The sequence below is a fragment of the Thalassophryne amazonica genome, chromosome 13 (genome assembly GCF_902500255.1).
Source record: "Thalassophryne amazonica chromosome 13, fThaAma1.1, whole genome shotgun sequence".
Taxonomy (NCBI): domain Eukaryota; kingdom Metazoa; phylum Chordata; class Actinopteri; order Batrachoidiformes; family Batrachoididae; genus Thalassophryne; species Thalassophryne amazonica.
The window spans coordinates 43,615,606-43,638,682 of NC_047115.1; the positions used below are offsets into that span (position 1 = coordinate 43,615,606).

Sequence of the window (23,077 nt, forward strand, 5' to 3'; positions counted from 1 at the left end):
ATGGTGGATTCATGAGTCTCTGTAAGGGTGGAGCAGGTAAATGGATTAGGAGCTGACCTGCCAGTATGTAGACATGGGTTAGAATGCTGCTCATGCTGCCTGTGTCCTTGGACAAGATACTTAAACTACATTCTTTCAGTCCACCCAACTGTGAATGGGTACTCACCGTTGCTGGGAACATAACCTATGTTGGACTACCGTCCCGTCCAGAAAGAGTCGTAGACTCTCATTTGCTTCCTGCTACAGAATCCAGAGAAAAGCGCCAACACCAAAGGGCCTCAAAACCCATTTTGGACTTACTTAGAGTCTCTGTAAGTAGACATTTGTTTGATGTGGTGCCTAAGGATCCTCTGAGACCTAGTACCAAAAACATCTAGTCAGTGATTAGCATCCAGGTCTCACAACTATACAGTAAGACAGGCAGCAGAAGGACCCTATAGACTCGAACCTTCATTCGTACACCTGTATTGCCAATCACCTCTGTCCATTGACCTGTTGACTCCATAAAGTCTTCCCAAGAGTCTCTTGATCTCATAGGGTCAGCACACAGGGACATGAATGACACTCCTGAGAGAAGTAAATGTCTCTACGACATGTTAGCAAAGTTGCAGTGAGGAGAGCTTTGGTGTGGATGAGTCTTGATCCTCCACAAGGCAGTGTGGCATCCATCTTTTTTTTTTTTTATTAAAACTTTAGAAAATCTTTCCATTGTCATTATTGGCAAACATCAGGGCTAGCTTTGAAGATTTGGAAAACATTCATGTCTTTTGATAGTTTGCCCATCAATTGGCAGAATACCGTAATTGTTCTTGCTGTAGCAAGAACAATTGTGCCACCAAAGTGGCACAATGTGTGAGGTCTTTTTTGACCCAGTAGCATCATTTTAAACAGCAATGGTGAAACATTACCAATACATTTGAGAAGTTCCACTAGTCCAGTAAAAATGGTGCTTAATACGTTTTGCTTTTCTCCCCACAGATGTACCTTGTCATTTTCCCAGAAGGAACCCGCTATAATCCCGAGCTCAAGAATGTTATCGCTGCCAGCCAGGCTTTTGCTACTAAAGAAGGTAGTACCATGATAGCAGTCATTCACTGTACTGCAGCATACTAACCAAGTGCAGCCAGTCTGAAAAACTATACTGTTGTGGATTATCATTTTTCTGTGACCTGTGATTGATCTTCACCTCTGTTTATTACACATGCAACAAGTATTTTAACCCTATTTTATCATTCTTGTGTTTAGTTTATATAATAAGTGATCTAAAATTGTTGTGTCACCGTGATTAAGATGTTGTCTTCTGTGGTGTTCCGGTCAGCTCACAAACCACATGCATTCTGTGAACCGCAACTCTAATATCCCCTTCCTCCATTAATCCAAATAAATCGCTCTGGAGAGCCAATTCATGGGCACAACGTTATCCCTTATTATTGAGGCATTAGTGAACAAAGGATAATGCCGTGTTTGCAATAACCAGACCACACAGTAGCATTCGTGTGGATTTCCTGTATTTTCTTCTTTGTATCTCGTTATTTTAAAACACAACTAATCAGCATTTATTGTCCAGTATGTCTTCATATTATTGTGAATTTGTTCATCTGCTTCTCTAAGGACTGCCCATTCTGAAACACACATTAACTCCCCGAACAAAAGCGTCTCACATAGCCATTGAGACCATGAAGGGCCACCTGGATGCCGTGTATGACGTCACAGTAGCCTACGAGGGAACGTGGGATGCAGACGGCCAAAGAAAACCTGCACCATCTATGCCAGGTAAGCATATATGCACTGTTGGTTACACTCCTCCTGCACCTGTGTGAAGGAATCACTGCTCAGCAGTTTTTGTTTGTTTTTTTATAAAGAGCATTGTGATGGTCAGCTTTGAAATGGGGTTCCGCATAAATCATATTGTACCACACAGTTCAGCGTAATCAGATTGTGCCATTTATCATTTTGTCTTAATGACTAAATAATATGCATAGAATATATGGTCTCCTCTGAAATTGTGGAAGCAACGGGGTCTATTTATTTTTATGTAGACTGAAGACATTTAGATTGGGGAGCCAAGATGAATTTAAGAATACTGTTTTGATTGTCATCTTTTATTTCCTGTTGAACAACGCACAGACTGTGACTAAAAGCTCCTCACCACCTCTGGGTCAGGTTGCTTCAAGCACATTTTTACCAAGACGGGGTTCAGTATGAATAAATTGTTGCCTGAGCCCATCTCTCTATTCCCACATGAACACTTTTATAAATTACACTATGTAACACAATTTTTGTTCCTGGCTTCTAAGTGTTATATTTCAACTGCTTATGTCTAAAGTCTATGGAAAAATGACTACATTCAGCACAAACTTTGATTTTATTTTTTTAACGTTCTAGAAAGTTCTAAAAGTTTATTGAAATTTCTACATAATTCTGGAAACTTCTAGAAAATTCTGGACAGTTCTAGCAGTTAAAGAATATTCTAGAAGACTACTCAGTAGTAGTGAAGGCGAATCGAGAATATTCTTGAAAACAGACAAATTTAAAAATATCATTGTCCTGATCACAGAAGCAAAGTTTCTGTGGAATAACAGCTATTTTCTATTTATTTAAGGCATAACAGGTTAGGAAAACACACTGTGTACCCAGGAACAAAATAAAAATTTGTTACATAGTGTTATTCTGCTGAAAACAAATCTTTCCAGTTTGCTTATGAAATATGACCATTTGCTGGCTCCAGATGAAACTTTCATCTGAATAATTCTGAATAATGACATGGACTCAAGATGATTTTTTTGTTTCTCACACTGGCGTGTGTGTTGGGGAATTTGTTTTGTCCCTGTTTCAGAAAGGCGGAGATGTCGGTGTTAGAGTGCCTTGATTAGAGAGAGTGGCGACATGACGAGTCAAAAAAAATCAGTCACCTGACTCATGGCACCATCTTTGGTTCAAAATAGTTCATAATGTGTCTGTCTGTAAATCGAGCTATTTTATTTATTTATTCGTGTAACGGAGGCCAGCGGGTGTCGCTGTGCAGATGTAGTTAGTAAAATCTCACTCCCAACAGCTCAAAAGGATTCTCTAGTCACAAGGCCAGAGCCCTGGGTTTTAGTCTTCTGGTTAGAGAGTCCGACTCCCATGCCGGAGCTCGTGAGTTCACGTCCCGAGGGGAGCGAATGGGCAGAGTCGTAACAACACAACGCAAAGTGCAGCCGCTACATTCGCTGAAAATGCTGGGTTGTTGTGCATTTGGAGGCACAAGTAGACACAAGGGCTTCAAGATGTACAGATTCCCTTCAGATCGGAACAGAAGAAAAATTTGGGAAAATAAAGTCAACTGTGTGGGATGAAAGTCGACATCATCATCAAAGCTTCGAGAGGTAAAATTATTGTTCAGTCCCATGTACAGTAAAACTCACCTAACCCGTCATCGTATAAACCAGATAGTCGCAGTCACCGGACAAAAAAGTACCAGACTTTTTGTATTGTGTTGCTGTATGTGGTTAAATGATTTTTAAAAATGTTGAAAACATTAAAGGTTCATTCAGTAGTTCAGTGCAGTTGGAACCAAAATAGCGCCATGTTCTGAGTTGACGCCACTCTCTCTAATCAAGGCAGTCTAGTCGGTGTTAGATTTCGGTTTCAGGCACGGCAATAAGAGTCAGTTCAGTCATGGCGGAGCCGTCTCACCCCTGCAAGTGTAGCATGTTCATGGAAACAATCATCAATGGAGCTGAGATAAAATGATTGACAGTCACAACAGGTAGTCAAATGCCAGAGCCTCCATTTCAGTTTGCTCCAGTGAAGCTTGAAATATTAATGCATGTGTATCTGGATTGTCTTTACATTTAAAAAAAAAAAAAAAAGCCCTGTGCATCATTGCAAGGAGGCAAGTTGCTGAGTCACTAATTCTTTTGAGTTTCTTGAACAAATGTTATCATAGCTGGATGATCTTTAGCTTAATGAGCTACAAATACAAATGTATTCAGACACAACAAAAGATTAAGGAACATTTTTTTTTTGTTGTTTAAGATTCATGGGGCAAATGATAATAGGATCTCAAAAAATATATCACATTGTATGATTTTTAAATAATCAGTTTGCTTTTCATTGCATGAAATAAGTATTTGATACAATAGAAAAACAGACCTTAATATTTGGTACAGAAACTTTTGTTTGCAGTTAGAGGTCAGACATTTCCTGTAGTTCTTGACAAAGTTTTCCCCACACTGCAGCAGGGATTTTGGTCCAGATCTTCTCCAGATCTTTCAAGCTTGGAGTTTCAGCTCCCTCCAAAGATTTTCTATTTGGTTCAGGTCTGGCGACTGGCCAGGCCACTCCAGGACCTTGAAATGCTTCTTACAGAGCCCCTCCTTAGTTGCCCTGACTGTGTGTTTGAGGTCATTGTCATGCTGCAAGACCCAGCTATGACCCATCTTCAATTCTCTTACTGGAGGAAGGAGGTTGTTTGCCAAAATCTCACGATACATGACCCCATCTATCCTCCCATCAATACGGTGCAGTCGTCCTGTCCCCTTTGCAGAAAAGCACCCCCAAAAATGATGTTTACATCCCCATGCTTCATGGTTGGGATGGTTTTCTTGGCGTTGTTCTCATTCTCCAAACATGGCAAGTGAAGGTGATGCCAAGAAGCTCTATTTTGGTCTCATCTGACCACATGACCTTCTCCCATGCCTCCTCTGGATCATCCAGATGGTCATTGGTGAACTTCAGATGGGCCTGGACATGTGCTGGCGTGAGCAGGGGGACCTTGCTGCCCTGCAGGATTTTAAACCATGACGACGTAGTGTGTTACTAATGTAATCTTTGTGACTGTGGTCCCACCTCTCTTCAGGTCATTGACCAGGTCCTGCTGTGTAGTTTTGTTCTTTCTCAGAATCAAGAATCATCCTTACCCCACGAGGTGAGATCTTTCATGGAGCCCAAGACCGAGAAAGATTGACAGTCATCTTGTGTTTTTTCCATTTCCTAATAATTGCTCCAACAGTTGTTGTCTTCTCACCAAGCTGCTTGCCTGTTGTCCTGTAGTCCATCCCAGCCTTGTGCAGGTCTACAGTTTTGTCCCTGGTGTCCTTAGACAGCTCTTTGGTTTTGGCCATGTTGGACAGGTTGGAGTGTGATTGATTGTGTGTGCACAGGTGTCTTTTATATAGGTAATGTGTTCAAACAGGTACAATTAATACAGGTAAAGAGTGTAGAATAGGAGGGCTTCTTAAAGAAAAACTAACAGGTCTGTGAGAGACAGAATTCCTGCTGGCTGGTAGGTGATCAAATACTTATTTCATTGAATAAAATGCAAATTAATTATTTAGAAATCATACAATGTGATTTTCGGAGGGGTTTTTTGTGTTTTTGGATTCTGTCTCTCACAGTTGAGGTATACCTACGACAAAAATTACACACCTCTCCATTCTTTGTAGTTGGGAAAACTTGCAAAATTGACAGTGGATCAAATACTTATTAGCATCACTGTATTTTATGTTACATGTAACATAGTAGAGAAGCTTGAATCTTCGACTGGACTGGGTTGCTTGACGCGAGGACATTTCGCTTCAAATCGCAGAAGCTTCCTCAGCTAAAATTCTTGCTCTTAGACCTCCAAAAGTAGATAGTCTTCACAAAAGGTTAGAAACTTTAGTGGGGGAAGAGGTCCATAATAAGATCACAAAGTTCATAGATAAAATTCAAATGGCTGAGCATTTAAAAAGTAAGGAGCGGCAAATCAGGAAGTTTCACAACCTTTTAGTGCAGAAAATGCGTACTTTCAGTGGGAGTAGTTTTAAAGATACACCCAGAAAATTAGTGACAACAGGGAAAATTGGGTAAAGAATCTCTCAGACAGGGTTCTTACACAGACAGAAAAGGATGTGCTCGGCTCGCTAAGGACTAAATTTCTCAGTGACCCCTAAACATATACCGACAGTAGATTAGTCAGAAGCTGGGAACCTCCAACTAAGGGTCACAGCAGTGCTGAACAGTGCTAAGCCTCCTCCGTCCAACATCGCAGGAGAAGAACGGAAAGCTTTGTCAGCACTGCAGAAGGACCAAAGCATCCTTATCCTGCCAGCGGATAAAGGCAGATGCACGGTGGTCCTGAACACATCGGACTACGAGGCCAAGATCAACAACTTGCTCAGTGACACCAATACATACGAACATCATTAGCTACCTCCAAAACCTGGAGAAAGAGGGACTCATCGACAGGCAGGCATACTATAGACTGTACCCTGGGGACGCCACTCCATGCATCTATGGACTGCCCAAAATCCACAAACAGAACGTGCCACTCAGGCCTATTGTATGTAGCACAGATTCCATCCCATACAATTTGGCCAAGCACCAAGTGGATTTTGGCTCCTCTAGTGGGTAACTCAGACCACCATGTGGAGAACACACAAGATTTTGTGAACAAGATCAAGGACCTGCAGCTGGAGGCAGATGAAACTATGGTGTCATTTGATGTGACATCGTTGTTCACCTGCATCCCCACCACTGAGGCCGTCTCAGCTGTGAGGCAGAGACTGCTGGAGGATGTGTCTCTACTTGAAAGGACCAAACTCACACCAGACCACATCTGCCAACTCTTGGAGATCTGTCTTAACACCACGTATTTCCTGTTTAGGGGGAATTACTACAGGCAGATCCATAGTTGTGCGATGGGGTCTCCGGTATCCTCCATTGTGGCCAATCTGTACATGGAGCGAGTGGAGAAGACAGCCTTGACATCTTTCACAGGCATCCCTCCCAGTCACTGGTTCAGATATGTCGATGACACATGGGTTAAAATCAAGCAACAGGAGGTTGAGGACTTTACAGAACACATCAACTTGGTGGACTCCAATATCAAGTTCACACGTGAGGATGCCAGAAACAACTATTTAGCCTTCTTGGACTGTGATGTTACGATTGGAGAGAACAGGCAGCTCCAGACAGGGGTTTACAGAAAACCCACTCACACTGACCAATATTTGCTCTTTGGCTCAAACCACCCCCATGAACACAAGCTCGGGGTGATCAGGACTCTTCAACACAGAGCCCTACAGGTGCCCACAACTGCAGAGGGAAGGGCTAAAGAACAACAACTTGTCCGGAAAGCCCTCACAGTATGTGGGTACACACGACGGTCCCTGGATAAAGTGCAGAAGTCCCAGAGAACAAAGAGACCACATAGACAGGAGATGGAGACGAGAAGAAGAGTGTCTCTCCCTTATTTAACAGGAGTAGGGGGAAAACTACAGAGGATCTTTAGACAGCACAAAATCCCAGTTTACTTTAAACTGGTTAACACCTTGAGACAGAAATTAGTTCACCCTAAGGACAGGATCCCTAGTTACAGAGTAATGTAGTGTATTCTATCAGATGTCAGGAAAACTGTAACGAACACTACATAGGTGAGACTAAGCAACCTTTACACAAAAGGCTATACCAGCACCGCAGACAGGGCGCCAGTGGACCTCAGTCTGCAGTTCATCTCCACCTTAAAGACACTAACCACACGTTTGAGGACAAGGAAGTTAAAATCTTAGCCAGAGAGAAGAAATGGTTTGAGAGAGGGGTCAAGGAGGCATTCTATGTGAAACAGTTGAAAACCAGCCTTAACCGGGAAGGGGGTCTGAGACACGCTTTGTCCCCTGTTTACAATGGGGTACTCAGGTCAAAGCAGTTTCAGTCTTTTGTTCATGGTAATGAGTCATTCACGGCATCAGGAGAGCTGTCAAGGGAGCCATCACGAGAGGCGTCTATCCCATCGTTAGGAGGGACAGCTGCCCTGTCATTAGGAGGGTGCTAACTAAAGAACAATAGGTGCTAATTAGAGCTATTGTTTAGTCACTAGCCTATAGCAGTCTGCCTCTCGGTAGGAGGGGTCTGGTTAGGTTTAAAACTCCAGCTTTTGTGGCTTCTGTCTTGACTCTTGTAGAGAAGAATAAACAGAAGTCAGACTACCAGAGCAAGAATTTTAGCTGAGGAAGCTTCTGCGATTTGAAGCGACACGTCCTCGCATCAAGCAACCCAGTCCAGTCGAAGATTCAAGCTTCTCTACTATGGAAACCACCTGGACAACTGAGAGCCTACACAGAAACATTGCGACCAACTGTGGGCATGAGGCCCTGGCACTGGTACGTAAGCTGGAAAAGACTGCTAAAAAGATAGCTAACTTTAGAAACCACTTAAGATTTAACCTGAGATGCAAACAAAACAATGTTATTCCCAAATGCATGATGCAAAAGGCACTAGAAGCAGGTCACACAGCAGAAAAGATCCAGCACAGTTACCTTAGGAGGATTTTGGGTCTTAGAATTAGAAGGCTTCATTTTAAAATATTAGACCTCCGAAATAATCTTGAGTCTTCACAAAAGGTTAGAAACTTTAGTGGGGGAAGAGGTCCATAATAAGATCACAAAGTTCATAGTTAAAATTCAAATGGCTGAGCATTTAAAAAGTAAGGAGTGGCAAATCAGGAAGTTTCACAACCTTTTAGTGCAGAAAAGGTGTACTTTCAGTGGGAGTAGTTTTAAAGATACACCCAGACAAATTAGTGACAACAGGGAAAACTTGGTAAAGAATCTCTCAGACAGGGTTCTTACACAGACAGAAAAGGATGTGCTCGCTAAGGACTAAATTTCTCAGTGACCCCTAAACATATACCGACAGTAGATTACATCACTGCAGTAGAGTCAGCCATTAAACATAAGTTTGTCAGAGTCAGAAGCTGGGGACCTCCGACTAAGAGTCACAGCAGTGCTGAACAGTGCTAAGCCTCCTCCGTCCAACATCACAGGAGAAGAACAGAAAGCTTTGTCAGCACTGCAGCAAGACCAAAGCATCCTTATCCTGCCAGCGGATAAAGGCAGATGCACGGTGGTCCTGAATGAGTCATTCACGTCATCAGCAGAGGTATCCGTCCCATCATTAGGAGGGACAGCTGCCCTGTCATTAGGAGGGTGCTAACTAAAGCACAATAGGTGCTAATTAGAGCTATTGTTTAGTCACTAGCCTATCAGCCTCTGCCTCTCAGTAGGAGGGGTCTGGTTAGGTTTAAAACTCCAGCTTTTGTGGCTTCTGTTTAGTCTTCTCTACAAGAGTCAAGACAGAAGTCAGACTACCAGTGCAAGAATTTTAGCTGAGGAAGCTTCTGCGATTTGAAGCGAAACGTCCTCGCGTCAAGCAACCCAGTCCAGTCGAAGATTCAAGCTTCTCTACTATGGAAAAAACCTGGACAACTGAGAGCCTAAACAAAAACGTTACATGTAACTCTTAACCACACCCACTCCTATTTTCCATCATGTATGTGAATATAAGAATGTTCTCTGCAATAATCCTCAGACATAACCGAGGTGATAAACAGATATTTTATAAATCTGTAATAAAAAACACATTTAAAAATATTTTAAATGTGGATGTTATTACTCAACTCTTTACTGTTGTATATGTATCCCATGAATGGCATTAAATTAGATACAGTTTTAAGGATGTGTAATAATAATAATTTCCTTTGTCATTGTACATTCATATAATGAAATGTATGAATGTAAAACTAGTGCTCACTTCATCATAATGTGTGAGGACAAAGTCTGTCTCCCGAGTTCAGCTTTTACTATGCGGGCTGCGTTACATTAGCTGACAGTGCACAGGAATAAATTGCAGCCATATGTTCTCAAGTAACAGTTTTGATCGGAAAAAAGCGGTAATCTGTTTACCTGCTGTGATCAGAGAAATTTTTACTTTTGTGATAGTGCAAGTTTAATCAGTGCAGCTGTTCACACTGGTATAAATGATTTGAATATCATACCTTAAAATTAAATGATCAATCAATTCTGTCCCGAAAATCTTATGATAAATTCTTCAGAGTACTTGGAAAACATTTTACTATGAGGAGACCTTTTGTGCCATCATATTATCAAAATAAATTACTGGACCCCCCCCCAAAAAAAGTAATAAATGGTGGGGATCCATAAATGTTATTCTGAGCTGAAGATGGATGATGTCCAATATCTTTGAGTATGAAGGTGGGGAGTGCTGCTGGAGTGAGAAAATGGAAAACCTCTCAGAGTTAATGAAACTGAAGGAACAGAATGTGATGAAACTTGAGAGGCAGATTTGGAACAGCAAAGTGTATCACCATGCTGTAGCAATACCGCAAACCTGCCTTATCAGACAGAAAACATAAGTACTGTTCACGCACAGCCATTAAATCTACCTGCTTATAAGCAGACCGTGAAGTGTGCGTTTGCACACAAAGAGCGGAAAATGAGAAGGTTGAACTGCCTTTTGTCCTCAAACGCTAATAATCGTCCTTGTGGTTGTTGCTGTATAAGCCACGTTGTCAAATAGTATAAAATAATTGACCACAATTACCAAATTGAGGAGTGTGCAGGACTCGCCAAGACACCAACGCTGCTATCAAATTGTGTCGGATCCAAGGGATAGTCTTTGTGGTGTCTTGGTGCGTCATGCACATTCTTGATGATTTGTGGTGTTACAGGATGACACCACATCAGTTTTGAACACAAATGCTCTTGGTGTCTTTTTGCAGCCTTGCATCATCTTATTGACATCTTGAAGGCAAAGCTGGCCTGAGCGTCCTTGGATATTTGTGGACAGGACTGTACCACTGTAGTCTTGATGTATTATGTAATTGAATGTGTTTGTAAAGTTTGTAAGTTAATTCATGGTGGTTCTTGGTTCATTTGTGATGGATTGTCTTCTGTGTCTTGATGATGTCATGGTTTTGTCATAAAAGCCTTGTAAGTATAGAGGACGAGGTCAAGATTTACAACAAGAACTCTGGCATGGTTAAAATGATGTATTTGGGAATAGCACTATTCCATTCTTGTCATTGTTTGACATTTTGTAGTCTCTGTTAATTGATTTGGTGGGTGGGGCGGGGGGGTTGGGTAGTGATACCAAATCGAGTTGAAGAGATCACATATTGTCTGAATATTTTCTTCAGAGTGATGCAAGGCTGTGGCTGCTGTGACTCTTTCTAGGCTTTGGAAAAGCCTGGGCATGTACCCTCTAAAATGCAGGTTATGAATAGGTAAATGAATGAGTCAGTCTGGTAACTCAAAACGTTAAATGCTATCACCTTGTAGTTCACACACTTAAAAGGACATAGTGAAGATGAACTCTTTTGCATCTGGTTGAACTTTAATAAAAGATAAATCTAAAACATAACTTTGTTTGGCGTTTGTAACGTCCTGTACTGTTTTGCCACCTGCTGGATGGTTACTGGATGTTGGATTGATGCTATCTTGGTTGGATCTGTGCTCGTCATTCAGTAAGAAAGTCCGTTTCTTTGCAGAAATGTACGCCTGGGGCACAAAAAATAATGGCTGTGGCCTACAATTTGGATACAGGTGAACTTTATTTTAATTTATTTTTAAGATGAAATGGTTATTGTGCATTGTTAGTGTCATGCATGACTACACCTGCTTTGAGCCTGTGCCATATGGAATTACCATTTAATAATATAAAAACTACAACAACAAAAAAAACACTGTTTTTGTGTCAGGAGTGTAACACTTGTCCATGTGGCTTGTACTAAACCAAAGTAAATTATTATTTTCTGATTTAACAGGAGAAAGAAAGTGAGGGAAATGATCAAACAAGGTACACAGTGAATGGGGAATGAGAGTGAGAGGGAGCATTAATACACAAATTTACTAATTTCAGAGAAATAATCCATTATTTCTGCTTATTTAATGCCGATTATGTTACTAAAAACTCAGCATGTGGGAAGGATTGTGTAGCCAAAGCAGATTTCTTCATAATCCGTGTCTCTCTCAACCGTGACTGCCCAATATGGGGTCTGTGGGCCACATTTAGTCTGTACTCCCTTTGAGTAGCATCTCACAGGGCTGTGACTGTTGACGAGTAAGAGGAGACACAAAATTGTAACAAAACAATGCAAATTAGCAATAATTTTCACTGTGGGCTGCTATGATGCTGCTATTATGTGAAAAGAGGCTGTGGAAATACCCCAGACTGTAGCCAGGGAAGGCAAAGTCCTGTAAACAATAATAAAATTAATTAATTAATTATAATAATAAAAAGCCTAGTGGGGGGGGGGGGGGGGTGATGTTTTGTGTGGTGGCAGCACACTCACTGACTTCTAGAGGGATGTTAAGCAGCGTGACCCTGCAGGAAGGGTACCTGTATCTCGTCATTATTGTCTACGCTAGATTCACTCTCTTCCCGGAAATGACTAGAATACGATCCTCTGCTGTCCAGGCTCCGGGATCCTCTTAAAGTGCTCTTTGATGAGAAACCACACTTTATTTTAGCCCAGCGTGGAAATAGAAAATACTCTGCTGAGTAAATTGCTACTGAGCAGTTTTAACCTCTGCATTGTGTTTCTCTCTTCACTTCTTGCTTCACTTTTGGACGTGAACTCACGATCTCTGGCATGGGATGTGGTCGCTCTAACCAGAAGGCAAAAAATCGTGGCTCTGGGCCTGCGGCCAGAGTCGTTTTATTGTTGGGGAGTGAGGTTTACTGACTACTATTGCACAGCGACTCCTCCTGGCCTCCGCCGTCCACAACTGTGTGATGGAGGCCAGGAGGAGTCACTCTGCAATAGTAGCGAATGCTGATGAGCAGTGACTTTTGAGCTTTGCCAGGGTTAGTAAAAGGTCGCAAAACAGTTTGCAAACAGTTTTCCGGGTCACAAACAGTATTTCTTGTCGCAAATGTTTTTGAAGATGTTCAAAATTTCTTAGCGACTAAAATTTTTCGCAAACATCTATAACGAGTGTCGATAAAGTTCTTTTTGGTTCGCGACCACTCTCTGACCCAAACAGTCCTCCTTTTCTTCTTCCTTTCTTTTTTTTTTCTTCCTCTGTTTTCCCTTTCCTTCTGTTGCAGGATAGCTGCAGCAGCAGCCAGACAAAGCAATTTTTCTTCAAGGGCAGCAGCACATTGGGCTTCTTCCTGACATTAATTTTCATATTCTGGAAATCCATCTACTATATAGCTTCTCCAGGCAAGTCTTCTGAGCTCTGTATACCACAGTGGTCAGGAGAAATCTGAATGCTGGGGAGGGTTTGATTCATCTGGAATGTTACCAGGAATTGGCAAAATTATGTCAAACGTTCCCAAACAGTGGCCAATAGTTGCTAATAGTCACAAACGCTGTCACTAACGTATGCAAATAGTCACTAATGTTCTCCCATTGTTATTCACAAACACTTATGTAAATATCCACGTTCATGCTGCTAATTGTTGCTAATGACAGAGGCGAACCCTGATTTTCACCAACAAAGTTTGTGAATCCAAAAATCACAACATTCATCAGCATTCACCGCTCTGTGAGATACTAGCCTTACTTGTGGCCTATGGCTTTGTATCCACTTGAATTTGTGACCGTTAAAAGGAAATAAATTGGAAATCTTTGCTCTGTTGTTTTGAAGTTCCGCCTGTCTTGAAATCAGTTTGTTTCCATTGCTTTCATTTCCAGAGCACAGATCTGACAGCCACCGAGGCCATCGCTGCTTGTTGAATGCAAGTGAGAATGAAATCATTACATTTTCAGGTGCATGTTTGCAGGAAGCCACAGAGTTCATATTCACTCTGAATAAACTAGTCAGACTTCAGAAACACTGCACATTTCAGCAAGAGGAGGTCTGTTGTGTAAAATACAAACTCTTTAACTGAAGAACATGACGGTCTAATGAAACTGTCTGCACACTCATGCTGTTATACAATCTCTACGAGGTCTGTCCGTAAAGTATCGTACCTTTTTTATTTTTTTCAAAAACTATATGGATTTCATTCATATGTTTTTACGTCAGACATGCTTGAACCCTCGTGCGCATGCGTGAGTTTTTCCACGCCTGTCGGTGACGTCATTCGCCTGTGAGCACGCCTTGTGGAAGCGAGACAAAGGAACACCTCCGTTTCGGAGTGTTAGAGGACAAGTTGGGACATGTCTATCTCGGCTTTCAGTGCTTACCTGTCGAGTGAGTATAAAAGAACTTGTGGAGAGTTGGACATGTCCCAACTTGTCCTCTAACACTCCGAAACGGAGGTGTTCCTTTGTCTCGCTTCATCAGCGAATCGGTCGTGACGCGCGAAGCCTCCGCGCGGCTTTCCATGACAAAATCTCTTGTTAAAAGTGAAATCTGCCGGAAAATGGCTGATGTCCAGGTCTTGTGATAACCAGAGAAAGAGCACACGACGGTCTCGTATCCACAGAGCCATCAGCTTAGAAATGATCCAGTGGTTTGTGCCGCATCGTCGCAGCTCGCAGCGCGGCGCACCGACCGTCCTTTAAAGGGGTCCTTAAACCTGTAGTTAAAGTCCTTATTCTCTGTGAAGCCCGTAAAATTTTCACTGAAAGCCAGATAAATTTTTCGAATGGTTTCCAGGTGCCAGTCTCTAACAGCTTCTGAAAAAATTCTGATGGAAAAAAAGTCCTTTTCATTCCACCATTTCCAGACAATGAAAATCCGACGAGGGGGCGGGACCACTCCTTCCACAAGGCGTGCTCACAGGCGAATGACGTCACCGACAGGCGTGGAAAAACTCACGCATGCGCACGAGGGTTCAAGCATGTCTGATGTAAAAACATATGAATGAAATCCATATAGTTTTTGAAAAAAATAAAAAGGTACGATACTTTACGGACAGACCTCGTAATTAAGGCTGTAACAGGCATTACATATTAAAAGCAAGGTTTCCTGTAAAAAGCACAATTTTCCCATCAGTATGCACTGTACGACTCTTTCACCTCACTGGGAACACATGGATGATCAGGCCTACATGTAACTTTTCACATTTTTAAACATTCACACTGGTGTGTTTGAGCGCCTTGATTAAACTGGTCTCACATCCGATCAAGGTGCTTCCTGTTCTACTCCATCTTTGACTGCTAGTTTTGATAAATTTCCTCTTTTGCCTGCACTGTCTCTGGGGATATGTGTGTCACGTTAGGTGTCACACACTTACTGGAATCTGTGTATATCTGTTGATTTTAAACTGGATTGTGATCTGTTTAGTTTCTACATTTAGACTTTGGTCTAAGGCTGTTGCTGCTGGCAAATCAGCTTCTTTGCTAAGACTGTGTGTGAATATTTTTAGTTTTTTTGAGTAGAAATAAAATTTGGCAACGGGTAACCTGAAGCAAATATTTTAATTAGACTGTTTATAATAATAAAAATAAATAAGACACATGTTCATGTCTTATCCTAGGATGCAGACTAGCAGCATAAAGCAGAGCCCTGGAATTGAACCACAGTCTGTGTGTTGGTAGTCCAAATCAAGTTCCATATAGCTACCTGCTCTGAATTAATGTACAGATAATGAATGTTTGAGTTCAATGGAACATTCCATCTTTCACCTCACGAAATATTTGTTCCACTGAAAGAATGTAAAAACATTCATTGTTTGTTTTTAAATAACAGCTAAAATAGATCAGTGTCATTTGATATTATATTAATTTATAAACAACAGAAAAGGGACTTACATTTTGCTGTGTGTCACTGGTGCTTTGACTTAAACATTCCAACACGAACTTTAAATAGGAGTCCAAAATTGTTCTCAGTCAACTTGGAAAAACAGCTATAGTATAAAAATTATTGTGACGATGTAGTCCGTGATGCCGTGAACTGACTATGTACTTCCCAAAAAAAACAAAAAAACAAAGGTCTTTGTGTATACTTCCTCAATCCAGCAAAAAAATCACATAAATTTGTCCAGGTTTTCACCCTCTCCATCCTAACAACTCTTCATGCCTCCAGACGGCTTAAGGCATAGTGGATTTCTTTTTTTGTGCGTTAGAAGAATTAGCACCATCAGTTAGCTCGTTTGAATCGTCGTCCATCAGCAAAACAAACTCCACCATGTTTAGCTAAACGCCACCCCCACTAGTGTGTGTGGGCAGGGTTCGCAGCGTGCAGTGGTACAAAACATATGGAACCTAATTGCATGGTAAATGGAACCAAATTTGCACACTAAATGCAATGCAACACAAATGGGGCGAATAATCCATGTCACATGACATACAAAGTACCAATCAAATGACAAGGATCCACTCAGCCATTGTGTAATGTCCAATATTTCTCTAGGCTGTGACGTTTTGAATTATTGGGTGCAATCTTGAGAAATGTTGGTTTCTTAGAATGCAAAAGATGGAGAACAACGCCCTACTTTTTCTGGGTCAGACCCAAAATCTCTCAATCGCCCCTCATACACAGATATTGCCATGGTTATTGAGACCACTTATTTGTTGATTGTAGGTTTTTAAAAGTCACCCTTTATTGATGGAGTCAGGCAGAGCCAAGATGGCAATATCCAAAACCAGCCCACTAAACTTCATACCTGCTCTTAAAAAAGAGATGACGAGAAAAAATAAACAATGGGGGATGTCACGCGCAGTTTGTCAAGTGTATGTGTGCATGTATATACTCTATGGTTGTACCTGAGTAATATACACATCTTATGGTCTATATCTATTGACGAGATAGAGTATCTCGTCAATAGTTTTACATCCTCATTGAAGACAACTTTGGATGCTGTAGCTCCTCTGAAAAAGAGAGCTTTAAATCAGAAGTGCCTGACTCCGTGGTATAACTCACAAACTCGTAGCTTAAAGCAGATAACCCGTAAGTTGGAGAGGAAATGGCGTCTCACTAATTTAGAAGATCTTCACTTAGCCTGGAAAAAGAGTCTGTTGCTCTATAAAAAAAGCCCTCCGTAAAGCTAGGACATCTTTCTACTCATCACTAATTGAAGAAAATAAGAACAACCCCAGGTTTCTTTTCAGTACTGTAGCCAGGCTGACAAAAAGTCAGAGCTCTATTGAGCTGAGTATTCCATTAACTTTAACTAGTAATGACTTCATGACTTTCTTTGCTAACAAAATTTTAACTATTAGAGAAAAAATTACTCATAACCATCCCAAAGACGTATCGTTATCTTTGGCTGCTTTCAGTGATGCCGGTATTTGGTTAGACTCTTTCTCTCCGATTGTTCTGTCTGAGTTATTTTCATTAGTTACTTCATCCAAACCATCAACATGTTTATTAGACCCCATTCCTACCAGGCTGCTCAAGGAAGCCCTACCATTATTTAATGCTTCGATCTTAAATATGATCAATCTATCTTTGTTAGTTGGCTATGTACCACAGGCTTTTAAGGTGGCAGTAATTAAACCATTACTTAAAAAGCCATCACTTGACCCAGCTATCTTAGCTAATTATAGGCCAATCTCCAACCTTCCTTTTCTCTCAAAAATTCTTGAAAGGGTAGTTGTAAAACAGCTAACTGATCATCTGCAGAGGAATGGTCTATTTGAAGAGTTTCAGTCAGGTTTTAGAATTCATCATAGTACAGAAACAGCATTAGTGAAGGTTACAAATGATCTTCTTATGGCCTCGGACAGTGGACTCATCTCTGTGCTTGTTCTGTTAGACCTCAGTGCTGCTTTTGATACTGTTGACCATAAAATTTTATTACAGAGATTAGAGCATGCCATAGGTATTAAAGGCACTGCGCTGCGGTGGTTTGAATCATATTTGTCTAATAGATTACAATTTGTTCATGTACATGGGGAATCTTCTTCACAGACTAGGGTTAATTATGGAGTTCCACAAGGTTCTGTGCTAGGACCAATTTTATTCACTTTATACATGCTTCCCTTAGGTAGTATTATTAGACGGTATTGCTTAAATTTTCATTGTTACGCAGATGATACCCAGCTTTATCTATCCATGAAGCCAGAGGACACACACCAATTAGCTAAACTGCAGGATTGTCTTACAGACATAAAGACATGGATGACCTCTAATTTCCTGCTTTTAAACTCAGATAAAACTGAAGTTATTGTACTTGGCCCCACAAATCTTAGAAACATGGTGTCTAACCAGATCCTTACTCTGGATGGCATTGCCCTGGCCTCTAGTAATACTGTGAGAAATCTTGGAGTCATTTTTGATCAGGATATGTCATTCAAAGCGCATATTAAACAAATATGTAGGACTGCTTTTTTGCATTTACGCAATATCTCTAAAATCAGAAAGGTCTTGTCTCAGAGTGATGCTGAAAAACTAATTCATGCATTTATTTCCTCTAGGCTGGACTATTGTAATTCATTATTATCAGGTTGTCCTAAAAGTTACCTAAAAAGCCTTCAGTTAATTCAAAATGCTGCAGCTAGAGTACTGACGGGGACTAGAAGGAGAGAGCATATCTCACCCATATTGGCCTCTCTTCATTGGCTTCCTGTTAATTCTAGAATAGAATTTAAAATTCTTCTTCTTACTTATAAGGTTTTGAATAATCAGGTCCCATCTTATCTTAGGGACCTCGTAGTACCATATCACCCCAATAGAGCGCTTCGCTCTCAGACTGCAGGCTTACTTGTAGTTCCTAGGGTTTGTAAGAGTAGAATGGGAGGCAGAGCCTTCAGCTTTCAGGCTCCTCTCCTGTGGAACCAGCTCCCAATTCAGATCAGGGAGACAGACACCCTCTCTACTTTTAAGATTAGGTTTAAAACTTTCCTTTTTGCTAAAGCTTATAGTTAGGGCTGGATCGGGTGACCCTGAACCATCCCTTAGTTATGCTGCTATAGACGTAGACTGCTGGGGGGTTCCCATGATGCACTGTTTCTTTCTCTTTTTGCTCTGTATGCACCACTCTGCATTTAATCATTAGTGATCGATCTCTGCTCCCCTCCACAGCATGTCTTTTTCCTGGTTCTCTCCCTCAGCCCCAACCAGTCCCAGCAGAAGACTGCCCCTCCCTGAGCCTGGTTCTGCTGGAGGTTTCTTCCTGTTAAAAGGGAGTTTTTCCTTCCCACTGTAGCCAAGTGCTTGCTCACAGGGGGTCGTTTTGACCGTTGGGGTTTTACATAATTATTGTATGGCCTTGCCTTACAATATAAAGCGCCTTGGGGCAACTGTTTGTTGTGATTTGGCGCTATATAAAAAAAAATTGATTGATTGATTGATTGATCTATCCCAACGTCACATTCTGTGTGTGGAGCAGCTATGTGACGAGTAAGTGTCCACATCTACAGGTTGTTTGCTTTCTTGAATCAAAGTGCCTGAGATCACAGCATTGCGTTAGCCCAACTTTGTCAACACTCCTTTGTTTTCTTGGAAGTGTGTGGTCTGCTTGCTGTTTTGCCAACAGGTTTTTCCTGTTTTTGTTTAGTGTTCTAAATTTTTGTGTTTGACAGAATTCCTGTGTAAAGAATGTCCCAGAGTCCACATACACTTTGAGCGTGTGGACATAAAGGAAATTCCTGCAGAGCCAATGTTTTTCCGCAAGTGGCTGCACGGGCGGTTTGAAATCAAGGACCGGTAAGTGTGTGGCCGGAACTATTAATCATGTAGAAAGCACCTTCTGTAATCAATATGTAAACGGCAGTGTTTTTTGTTTGTTGTTTTAATGTTTTGCTTCTACACACTAGGCTGCACTTCTCTTTGCCTCCTGACTAAAAATACAAAATGCAATTCCAACTTCTTTGCCAAATGTGATTTATTTTCATTAATGACTGAAATTATAGAAATTATATTTTCCAACATATATTTCATATTCAAAATGCCAGCCAACAAAATTAATACTAATAAAAACAAATGCTGCTCAGTGCACATGTTGAATCATGCTGTACAGAACGGGCCAGATGTTTTGACTCTTTGCAGTTTCTCTCTCGTGCTTTTCCAAAGATAGGCTGAACTCCTAAGAGAGATATTTGTTTCTTCAAAGGCTGCTGACAAACTTCTATGGTTCGGAGGATGCAGACAAAATATGCAGCTTCCCCGGGGAAGGACTACAGTCTCCGCTGTTCCTCTCTAAAACCTTCCCATCGGTGGTGATCTTGGGGGGCCTCACACTGCCATTACTGCTCACCAGCACCGGCAGGAAACTGTACATGAGAACATGGATCTGTGGGACACTTCTGGGGTGGCTGTGGGTAAATGTTTTTCCTTAACGAACGGAGCACGAAACCGACTAACGGAACACCTGCCTGCAGAGAACGTGCCATTTTCCTGTACCACAAGGTGTGTTACAGTCGCAGAGCCGTATTTGATCTCATTTGCAGGCTCTGATATTTCCCACGTATGCCTCACTGTTGACCAGTCAGCTGAAAAGTGAATGGAAGAGGAAGAAATTATTAAAAATAATTTATTATAATTAATAATAAAAATTTAAATTTCTCTGCTACTTCTTCCCATGCGGTATTTGGGTTTACAGCCTGAAATGTCAAAAACAAAATGGTTGGGTTTGATGAAGCTTATTAGATCTTGTGAAATTCCCCTTGAATTTTGCAATAAAAAAGAAGCCTGATTTAGTCAAATTTATATTCTTGCTTGCTCACCTTTTCACCCTGAGCGCCCCAGGACATGGCTACTAGTGTGAAACTCTTATCCCATGCTGTAGTGGGCACAAGTACAAGATATTTCTGCACATGCCCAGTGGAGGTATTGAATGTGTTGCACTCAGAAACTCAGAGCAGCTACAACAGAACTCCATAGCATTTATTTTGATTTTCCAGCACTTCGAGTGTTAAGTGTTAGTGTGTAGGATTTAGGCCTAGCAGAAATAGAATATAGGATTCCTAACCATCTGTTCTTTAGTGTATGCAAAGAATGGACGTGCAAGGAATGTATTTGTTTTCATGAGCTTAAAACAAGCACTTCATATCCACATGGGAGCGGCCCCCGCTCATGGAGGCTGCCATGTTGCCCCATAATGTTGATACAGTAGCCCAAAAGAGACATGTTTACTCCATCTTTCACATCTTTTAGTGCGGCCACGAGGCTGAAGAAAAAAGATGAATCAGTTGTTGCTCCCCTATATACACGTGCTCTAGTATTTGCTAGTGCACGCGAACAAGTTTGGGAACTCTCATTTTTGTGAACTAGAGGATCATAAGTATTGCTCATCACAACACAAGGCAAAGAAGCATGAATCCCTGTTGCCAAAGAAGTGAAAATGTGAAAGAAAAAGTCCTGACTGATAACAAAATAATGCAGTCTGCAACCTTACCACTAGATGACACTAAATCCTACACATTGTGGCTTTAAAGGAACATCCAAGTCAAAATTGACACTTTTGAACAGGATGTGTTTGTCTGCTTATTGGAGAAAATTTTGGGGGGGGGGTTCACAGAAGTCAGGCTTTATTGAACTAATTTAATTTTAAGTTGTAACTTCTCACCTGGGATGATGTGCAGAGCACACATAGTGGTAAATTGAACTGTGAGTTTTATGATTTTTTTTTTTTCTTTTCTTTTCTTCACTCTTGCTGGATTCTGTCTCAGCTGCTCAGACTGTTTGTGAGCCGTGCGCAGTACTATCATTAGGTAAGTGCAGAGGTGTCGTACCTGGAGCCATGACCACTTGGAATACAAGTTTCATACCCGTAGCCATGATCTTTTCTAAAATTGGCCAGTTTTAAGGCTCTTAAGTGACTGTAATTTTTGAGACAAGTGAGCTCGGTAGAAAAGAAGTTTAATATTTCAGCCATGTAACTGATAACCAGTACACTGACCTGCTTGTTGTGGGTTGTTAATTTTGTAAACCCGGTTGTAATGTGTGCTCTTTATGCCAAGGCCCTTGTCAGAAATGAATATGCACTTTTTCTCATTCAAAGCGATATTTTTACATTAGAACATAATAGCATGCAGGCCTCTATTGAGGGTCAAAAACGTGACACCAGCTTTATGGTTTCTCATTCTCAGTATCTTCATAAAGAATGTAGCCATTTTAAAAATAAATCATTTATTTTGATTACTGATACGTGGGGAATATCTTTTATTAATGTTGTTTTGTTGTGTTTTTTTGTTTTTTTTTACGGGTGTTAACTTTTTGAATTTTGGAGCTGGTGTTTTTATAGGGAGATGCAAGCGTGAGCTCGGGCAGGGGCCACAGTGGGCTCACGTGGAGGAATGCACGTGTGCTTTCACAAATGTTGCTTTTAGCTTAATATGTCAGCCATTGCCAAAAAAAAGAACTGGTATATTTACCAGCATGTTCTACAAGTGTTTTAAGTTGAACAGTGCTTTTAAAAATGTCTGCCATGGTGAGGGTTTTTTTGTTTTTGTTTGTTTTTTGCCAAGCTTTTTGTTGTGTATGTTGCTTCTAATGCCATAATACCCCATAATGCAAAGTATCTACCAAGCAAAATGCTGAGAAAGCCATGTTGACAGTATACCACAGGTTTCCCTGCACTCAAAGCCATTTGTATTGTAAACATCACAGTATACTGAAATGCACTGTATGTGTCCATCGTTGTTTACCGTAACAAAACCATCAAGTCACTTTAAAAGTTGCTGTTTTGTCCTGTAGAGTTGGTCTGTTTTCCTTCATGTCAGCACAGAGTGAATCTGATGGTTTTATACGTCACTCTGATTACCTCACTTGAATAATTCTTCCTTGTTCTGAATCGACCGCTGTCAGTCTTTTCTTTTAGAATTCTGACAAGACCAGACTGTAACTCATCAGGAAACTGTAGACAGTATTTAAATGCCAACTGTTCCTGGAAACGTGTGCCTTCTCTTTAGAGGAGTTGGTCCCTGCCTCACCCGGAGGACCACAGGCCTCTTCCCAGGTGACTGCATGGGGGCGCTCTGCTGCAGCGCACCACAGCTGCTTTTAGCTGCAGCACACAGTCAGATTGTCTAAAGTCCATAGTGGCTTATTTTGCTCTTTAAAAAATGCATTGATTTACACTTGAGGATGATTATTAAATGATTAAACTCTTAATGCGTGTAAGCTGGTTAAATGGATTGCAGAATAAAATCAAGTGGTTTTCTTGAATGAGTGTTGCTATTTTTTTTTCTCTTCAAACATCTCAAAAGCTCTTCCAGTAATACACTAAAACTGCACTAATTATCTCTGCATATCCAAGTGTTTTTGATGTAATTGCTGACATTTCTGTAATGGAAAAATAATTTTCTGGCCTTGCTGGCAAGATTGCTCCTTGACTGGTAAGAGCATAGATGTACGATGGGTAGATGGGTGCGTAGGTGGGTTAGTACTTCCCAGGCAGCGTGTGTAGACAATAACTCAAAAACAATAAAAGCCATTGTTTTCTAACCTACCAACTTAAAATAATATATAGA

General features: G+C 41.1%; 1 protein-coding gene across 1 annotated transcript in view; it reads left to right on the forward strand.

Moving 5' to 3' along the window:
• Window positions 1-22,772, forward strand: part of agpat5 (1-acylglycerol-3-phosphate O-acyltransferase 5 (lysophosphatidic acid acyltransferase, epsilon)) — a 38,923-nt gene extending 16,151 nt beyond the window's left edge. The window contains exons 6-9 of the mRNA XM_034184622.1: window positions 979-1,069; window positions 1,612-1,773; window positions 19,187-19,310; window positions 19,717-22,772. Coding sequence (XP_034040513.1) covers window positions 979-1,069; window positions 1,612-1,773; window positions 19,187-19,310; window positions 19,717-19,942 — 603 coding nt within the window. The 3' untranslated portion in view covers window positions 19,943-22,772. The remainder of the gene's footprint in view (window positions 1-978; window positions 1,070-1,611; window positions 1,774-19,186; window positions 19,311-19,716) is intronic.
• The last annotated feature ends 305 nt before the right edge of the window (window positions 22,773-23,077 follow it).